At 33.3% G+C, this 9,077-nt stretch overlaps 1 protein-coding gene across 1 annotated transcript; it reads right to left on the bottom strand.

The window, feature by feature from the left end:
- Positions 1-1,979: 1,979 nt before the first annotated feature.
- Positions 1,980-2,481, bottom strand: AtWU_01210 (lipocalin-like domain-containing protein; the record flags this gene model as incomplete). The annotated part of the gene is made up of 2 exons (XM_035496324.1): positions 1,980-2,018; positions 2,059-2,481. 2 exons carry the CDS (start codon positions 2,479-2,481, stop codon positions 1,980-1,982), a joined length of 462 nt encoding a protein of 153 aa, XP_035352217.1.
- Positions 2,482-9,077: the final 6,596 nt, after the last annotated feature.

The following is a 9,077-nucleotide window of genomic DNA, read 5'->3' as shown; positions in this document are numbered from 1 at the left end:
ATAAAAATATTTAAAAACTAGTACTGAAATCCTGGGTGCTAGATTTATATTATACTAGAAATTTAAAATCTAGAACCAGTTTTTGTGGTATAACCAATACCTGAATTTTCCTTATTAGAAATCTGTCTATAATACTAACAAAGACAGCCATTTCGTGTACACCATATTAGCGTGTAATATTGAAGCTTTTTAAGTTAGGCACCAATACTGGAAGCCGAAAGTCGGGCCTTCTTAGTAGCTGGCTGATCTTCAAATGACTAAGTAACTGTTGGAAGTCTGCTAGCTGCGGTACAGCTGAAGGAGACACAATAGACATTATCTCAACTGTGTGTAATCCGGACTGCGTCAAACGATCTATAAGCTCTACCTAAACTGTGGTAGGGATGTACTTCCAATTGTTTTGCAGGCCGTCACAAGGAACAACCTCCACAATGCGTACGCTAGCTGGAGACAAGTTAATTCTCATTCTTCATAGATGTCCTGTGGTGTGCAATTTCTGGCTTTGAAGAAACTTGTGACTAGAGTGCAGGCTCCTCATCTCTCACACTATGCAGACGCCCTTATATGATAGTAGGCCCACATCAACAGGAGCGCTTCAGCATGTTCGCTGATCGTGTTTGCCACTGCTATCGAATTAATAAAACCTTAAATGCCGATTTTCCTTCTTTCAGCCTCTGCAGTTCACCCAAAGTGGTAGGTGTATAGCCGAATAGCGTCATTGGTTGATTTGTATCAACTCGGTTTTCAGTATGAAAGCGTCAATACCTTCCAATAATCTGCAAATAGCGAACTGTAAGGGACAATCCAGTTTAAGTAATAGCCTCGGCTGTGCTGCCCATACACTAAGCATAATCATATAAAATACCAGATATATCTTGGTGCATCTTCGTCACGCTCCTGGTACATGTCTGTAAATGAAATGGGCTGTATTGTATGTAAGGATTCAGATAAGGAACTTAATTATATAAGGCGGTCTATTTCTTCCCAAACCTTGGCCACAAGTGACACAGAACGGAAGTACTTTGACATGTACAACTATATTATCGGAGTCGTCTGGTGTTACCGTCAACTACGTGAAAAAAGCCTAAGTTAGGGCTTTCAGCATATCTTCTGTAAATGCTCAGTCTACTATGCTAAAATTGCTGCACTATGTTACTTTACGAAAAGATAGAATAACATGACGCATCCATGTCGGAAACGAAAGCTTGTCCAATGCTGTTCGGGGGCAACAGACACAAAGATTAAGAAGGCCAATGCGTAAAACTATTTGCCACTACAGCTACTATCTTGCGCTTGTTAAATAGGAGAGCTATTACCCTTATTTTGAATTACGGAAACGGGATCTGTGGATGACAAAGCATCCTCATCTTCCGTCATTCTTGGAATAATTTCACCCTAGGGGGAAACTCATGCATGAAACCGACAAATAGTTAGTCGAATTGCACAGCTGGCATAACTTAGCTACGGATGCACTGCGTTCGTGACTATGCAGGCATGTCTGTCTTTTTGTACGCAAGGGAAAGTTAGTAGAAGCTCAGTCCATGCCAATGAAACCCTCGTCTGATCACAATAGTAGTACATATCTCACGTACTTACAACTTTGTACCAAGCTTTGTCGACGATTAAATGAACAGCTACTGGAGCTAAGTAGCACTCGTGCCCAAGACATGCTATAATATTGAGTTACTTCGCCAGACACAGTAACAATTGGAGAAAGCTTTGGTTGACTGCTCCTACTTTCCGAAAAAAAATTATCCCTATCATACCGAGAGCGCAAATTCTAAGATTTTCATTGCAAGCCTGTTAAGCAGACAGCAATCTCGAACTGTATAGCCTATCTTAACCAACGCTCTCTGCATGAATCGCGCATGGATCGCTTCTTTCCTGATAATATGCACCAAAACCTTATGCCATTGTTCCTCTTGCACCAAGTACTTCTGTCGCCTAACAATGAGGCGATTCGACGGTTCTTTTCCATGTTAGAGTCCAGAGTTGCCGGACGCCCTTTCCGCCATCACCTGTAAGCAATATGAAGTAAAATGTGGGTATTATACTTACTTCCACCTCTAAAACATTGACAGTCTGCAGCTTCAGGACATCACCATTAAGCCATACCTTTCTTTCCTGGACTGTGCCCAGCCAATCAGGGTAGGAAGAGACCTCTATGTTGTGTCTTAGGTATAAGCCATCAGCCTGTTCGTGAATTTCAAACCGTCCGGCGTATGCAAGAAAGTGTTTCATTGCCACGCCTAACTCATCATTTGGCGCCTCGAGAAACCCGTTTGTTGCGCAGCGAGGTGCTCCAGGTTTCATTAGATGCGCTGACATATATCCATCTTCGGTGTAGATAATGAATCCTTGCGCGTCTTTGCCAAATGGAAACTGGTTGTATGATTCCTCCCCACTGAGTGGCTCGGACACAAAACTGTCCAGCCTCCACGAACCGATGATTGTTTCACGAACTTGGGAAGGGCCTAGCATTTCGCCGCGATATTGGTAGCAAGTATATATATAAAGTATTATATTGGGCTTCTGAAGTAAATAGCGGACTATGGTAGACGCAGATAAGAGACAAGCACTTGGATCCCTGGGGGCGAGTCATATAGTATCCAGTCAGGCTAATACCGGACACTTATACATACGTTAGGATCAAAAGTACAATATTTGCGGATGATCAAAATGCCAAATACAGCCAGATGCAGGATCGGCTAGTCAGACTTTTCTTCTCGGACTTCTATCCCTGCGTCTTAGCAGTAGAGCGTGCAGCACTCAGCTAGGCCGAAACTTGCGAAAAAGTCGTCTAGCGGGCTCACTTGTTAGTTTTTACCGGAGATCAATACCGTAATTATACTGTTCTTGTGATCCGGTGAGGCCATCAATGCAGAGTTGCGTCAACACCAGATCCTTCAGATACAATGCCCATGAATGCTGGTGGCGTGACGCGGAAAATGTGATCGCTAATGGTGGTGAACGTAATTCGCAGCAGGTGAATCATTATGTGGCAATACACCTTAGCCATAGGTATGAATGCACCTGTCCGTTTTTGATCAAAGGTATCTGCACTTGAGCTCAGAAGCCTTCTGATCAGTATCATATTTCCGTACGTCCTGCGTATCACTTATCTCGGTCAGAGTAGGTTCAGCCCGAAGCCCCTTGCAGAGCTACGGGTTAGCCATGTCACGAAGGAATGAGTATGTCAATGGCACCCAAGAATAATAAATTGGAGATTCCGAGGCTGCGGCCTGACGCGGCTAATCCTGAACAGCTCTGTTATGCAATAAAACGGTTGACCCATTCCACATGACAGAGATAAGCTATAGCCATGGCGCGTACGCACAGATGGTCTGATCAACATACAATAGACCTTGAGGTTTGTGTCTTAATATTAAAAAGGGAGCCGTGAGTGTCTCCGCGAGCCTGGGCAGGTGCCAGGCGTTCCAAATGAAGAGAAAAATGATTGCCATGAGAACTGGGAAATGAGTGAAGCCAACATCTATATGTGAAATCCTGCTTGTCTATCAGCACAGAGACATGAGGGTCTATCTTCGCTCAGGAAATAAAGTTTATTTTGTCATTCGCCATATAATCATATATAGGTCAATAGCCTACTATCATCCAAATCTTCATGGTCCACGTAGCAGGACTGAAGGGTATTATATCCCACATATACTATATATCCTTTTTTCGAATTCAATTCACTTTGATTCATATTCTCATACCTGATCGAGCCTGATATGTAAGGTACTAGCTATACAGGTACTTTATTAGCTGAAGCAGAAATATAGCCCTGAATACTACCAAATCTCTAGAGCTCACGGTAAATGTTTGGATCAATACGCGCTGCAATTTAGAAAGACTAATACCGTGAACGATATAATAAACTATAGCAAGAGACAGGAAAGCAGAATACATTGACAGTTACAAAATTATGATATATATAAAAAAAAACCTGTAGTCAATCAGGTATCGCGTAATTAATTATATTATCTTAATATAATTGATAACTAATTCTAGTATTTGGGAGCCTTCACTTCTTCTTGATATATTTTCGAAAGTATTCTAAACTTCTTCTACAATCTGTTAAACTAGATCAGTCAGATATCGTTATCACCATAATCAATATACATTTATGATATTGGTACTAAATACAGTAAAAGGATTAATAACAAACTTATTAATATTTAATGCTGGTAATAGACTCTAAAATGAATTTTCAGAAAATAATCCATCCATTAAGAGATCCCAGGTGGCATGCATATTCCAACATGCCCAATACTGCACCGTGCGAGTCGTCAATAGAAGTTGTCTCCAGCTAATAGTTTCAGTATCCGGACATTTACTTTGTCCATAATCGAACTCTGCTGGGTCTATTATCTACTCCACACCAAGTCGCTGCCTTTATTGGTGGGAAGGACGGGAGTATTAGCATATATCTACTTATCATGAAATTACTTACTGTAATGAACTTGTATAGAAGACCCAACAACGCTCTGTAGACGAGCCATGAACCGAGCGAAGACCTCAGCTCCATCTTGGGTGAGGTAGCAGTTATCGATTGAGAAGAAAGGGTCAACAAAGAAATCTATGCCTGCCAGACGCGGTAGGTTTTCTCTTAACCGACGACTTGCCAGCTCGTATATCTTCAAGGGGTGCTTTCGAATACCTGGCTCTTCATGGACGAATAGGACCAGCTCAAACCATATGCGACGTATTCGACCGAGCAATCGCTTATTTATACCGTTTAGGAATAGTTCCATCCTTACCGGCTCGAAGGAGTGTCGGAAATACAGCGGATATTCGGCGTACATGTAATCCAAAACTTCGTCGCGTATCTGACGACAGACGAGTGTTAAAGAATGGGCATGTGGACAAAATTGGAGACCTGAACTAGTAACTGTGATAACTCTAGGCTGTCCAGAACCGTAATCGAAGTCAAGGACTTCCCTGTAGATAACAAGCCGGATCTCAGCCGGCATACGTAGAAGGAAGGGTGTCATTGAACATTTGCTCATGCTGCGTAGTGTATTATGGGTGAATTCGCAGAGTATACTTGACGGCCAAATATGAAAGCCCTGATACGGATTGTCGCGCTATTGATAAGGTAGAATCACGTGGGACACCGATTCCTTTATTAGCGATTTCAGAATTCTGTGACGTGATCAATTTGACGATATGATAGTGATCTCCAGGGAGTTATACTGACCCTTAAAATGTCAACTGCTCTCCCTATTGTGCTGTATACTCTACCAATTAGGCCATGGACATGATGGGTTATATGAAACTGTGTGGTCTCCGCCCGTCCTTGCAGGTGGCAACAGAAATATCAAGTTGCTGTATTAGTCTCAAGTTCCGAAAGTTCTCAATTACCGCCGTCCAGGAACAGAGAAGTGTCATAATATACAAACTATCAGCTCCCGATAGCCCCCAAATCTAGCACTACTTGCCTAGGAGAAACTGTATAGCAGCTTCCTAACTTGCGTGGTATATATGATCTACATGAGCCGAAAACCCAGAGGTCAATAAGAGACCAGGTGCGGCCCCTATTAACCCTATTTAATTCTATTTATTGAAACACCCATGGAGACTATATTTCATTTAAAACTTTTTTTTTAATAAAAAAAAGCGCTGCATCCCTTCCAGCTGCAAGGAGTTCCTATGGGCTAATGTCCATAGGGATATTCTCATTGTATTCCTCTAGCCTTATGTAATGAAGCCACTACGGCAGCGCTAGGTTAGAAAATTGTAAGGGGTTCCTTGTCTCCTAAGGATCCGAATGTTATACTTATTAGAACTGTCACCCAAGGAGAACGTCCAAGAAAGTATATCAGTTCTTTTGAGTCTACGTCAATCCGGCAAGCAACGTTAAGTTATCTTATATTATAATAATAATAAGTTTTCAGATCTTAACTGCCTGTCATGGACCAGCTGTTAAGAAAATATAGAAAAAATTTTTTTTATCCTGATCTCATGATTTTAGTAGAATTTTTAATATCTTGAATATTAATAGAATATATATTTTATAAAAATTATAACACAGCTCAGTAGACTGCGGTTTATATAATTAATATAAAATTTCTAATTCTAGTAGGGAAATCTTCACAACGGGACAATAGTTAAATGATGTCTGATATATTTATAAATAGTAATATTCAATAGAATTTTTTATAGAAAATATAATAAAATAACTTATATTCTTTTAATTAATTATTCTATAGAATTAGAAATATTTAAAAATAGTAGTATTTTTTCTGAATATAATTAATATATATAAGAGAAATTTAATCAGATTAATATATATAATAGAAATTTAAATTAGATTAGTATTTTTTATAGATACTAAGCCTAATTGACTCTATTAAATATTATAAAAATTAATATTATAATAATAAATACTACTCTAATAAGCATTATATAGAATAATATATTAATATTTTCATTATAAATTCTAAGAATTTTATATATTTTATATTTTAGAAAGCTTGAATTAAATATACTTATTATTTAAAATTATTTATTATATTTAAATTATATACTTTTAAGAAGTATTTCTTTTTATAAAAATATTAATACATAGTAGTCTGTGTATATACGTATAATTAATTATAAAAAATAAAGATTATATTCTAGCCAGTAGATTACAAAAATAATAATACTATAAAAATAAAATAGAAAATTTGTAAAATAATATTATATTAATATATTTAAATCTCCGCGATTCTACTAAGCCAGCAGATAAGAGAGAGAAGTAATATTATAATTAATAATATTCTTTTTACAGAAAATATAGAGATTAGTAAATAAACTAATATTATATTTATTTATGATATTATTCTTTTTAAATATATCTTATTCTCTTACTTCTCCGTGCAGCTGGTAAGATAGAAAGAAAAAAAAATAGAAAAATAATTTTATTATTATATTTTAATCCCTGTGATTCTGTTAAATTAATAAAGAATATAATAGATAAAATGTATTTATAGTAATAAAAATCTTTCTTCTATCTCTGTTATTTCTATAAGAAACAGATAATAAAATAAAAATTAGAAAATAAATAAATATTATATTTATTTATGATATTATTTTTTTTAATTTATCTCGTTCTCTCGCCCCTTCATGTGACTGGTAAGGTAGAAAAAAAATTATAAAAAAATTTACTATTATATTTAAAAATCTGTGGTTTTTATAAAATATAAATTATAGAATAGAAAGCAGATCTTCTGTAATGTTAGAAACTTTTATATCTAGAGATTATCTATTTATTTAATATACTTTATCAGCTTATCTCTCTGTAGGATTACTAAGTTTATATTCTAATAATTATCTTTAAATCTCCGTGATTTCTACAGAAAATAAATAATAGAGTAGGTAGTAGTATTCTTATAATATTTAAAATTTTTATATTCAGAGATCTTCTATCTGCCTAATATATTTTATTAATTTATCTTTTTATAAAATTACTGAGCTTGTATTCTAATAATTATTTTTAAATCTTTGTGATTTTTATAAGAAACAGATAATAAAATAGATAATAATTCTAGTAGGGACTAGGGAAATCCTCACAACGGGACAACAGTTAAATGACATCTCATAAGTTTGTAAGTAGTATTATTCAATAGAGTTTTTTATAAAAAATATAATAATATAATTCTTATTAGAGTGGTTAACGGCCAGGGTAGGGTAGGTTAATGGAAAGATTTATACCTGCCATCAGGTTAATGGTTAAATATAAGATTTTCTTATACCTAACCACAGAACAGCCAAAAATAAAATAATTCACTATTTTAATTATTCTTAGTACTAAAATTTCTTTATTATTTTTTTTAAATCTTAACACAGATAAGATATACTCAGATTAATAACTATTTATCCTGACTATTTATATTTTTTTTAATAACTAATATAAGCCTAATTTTCTTAATTTTAAAAATAGTTAAAAGAAAAAAATAATATACTTTATCTTATTTTTAATTAATTAATCTGAAATCATCTCTGGTAGTAGCAGAAATTAAATTTTTAGAAAAAAGCTGCTCTTATAATATAAAATAGTAATAAATATATATATTTACAGCTTTATTTTAGTTATATACTGTTTATAAATTATGAATATTTTTTAAATTATTTTTACAGGCTGGTAAATCTCTCTGAAAATTATTTTAAATAATAATAAATATATTTATTATTTTTTTTATAAATTTAAAAAGACCTTCAAGTATTTATAATAAATCTAAATACTATAAATTATCTTTATTATTAGATTATAATATTTTATATTATTTTATTTATTTAATTTATCTGGAAACCTGTACTTCCCAATAATTATATAAAAATTTTAAATAATATTTTATTAAAATCTGTAAAAGGCTTTTATAAATTCTATTAATAATAATTATTGTAATAATTATAGAATATCTTTATAAAACTTTTACTTATATTATTGGATAAAACCTGACTATCTATTATATTAAAGATATTTTATATAATAATTACTAGATATTATAAAATTTTATTTATAAATAAGATTAAAAAGTATCTTTAATAAAAACTTACTATTATAAAATATTTTTAATATATATAAATATAATAGATCACATTTATATTAATATATATTTAAAGATAAAATAATACTAGACTAGTTAAGTTTTTCTTATTCTTTACTTTTTTTAATTACTTATATAAATAAATAGCTTATCATGAGTTAATTATAATTATTAAATTTATTTTTAAAGAATATTATTAAACTTTCTTTCTTTATCTTATAGATTTTTATAAATTATGATAATACCTGGATAGAAAGTAGTTTCTTAAATTATATTATCTCTTTTCTAAATCTTAATATTAAGTATATTATAAGATATCAGAAAATTATTTTATATCCAGCTCTTCTAGAAAAGATCTTTATCTTTTAAAACTAGTAGCAGATAATTACTTTTAATCAGATTTATATATAAAATTAAAAGCTATTATTTTACTTTAGTTAAGAAAAAACAGTAATAGTATAAACTTATTTTTAAGAAAATATATTATTTTCTGATAGAATTTCTTATATTTTCTGTATTATATATTTATATATTTTATAG

Source organism: Aspergillus tubingensis (assembly GCF_013340325.1).
Source record: "Aspergillus tubingensis WU-2223L DNA, scaffold_3, whole genome shotgun sequence".
Taxonomy (NCBI): domain Eukaryota; kingdom Fungi; phylum Ascomycota; class Eurotiomycetes; order Eurotiales; family Aspergillaceae; genus Aspergillus; species Aspergillus tubingensis.
This window is presented reverse-complemented; position numbering and strand designations above follow the sequence as displayed.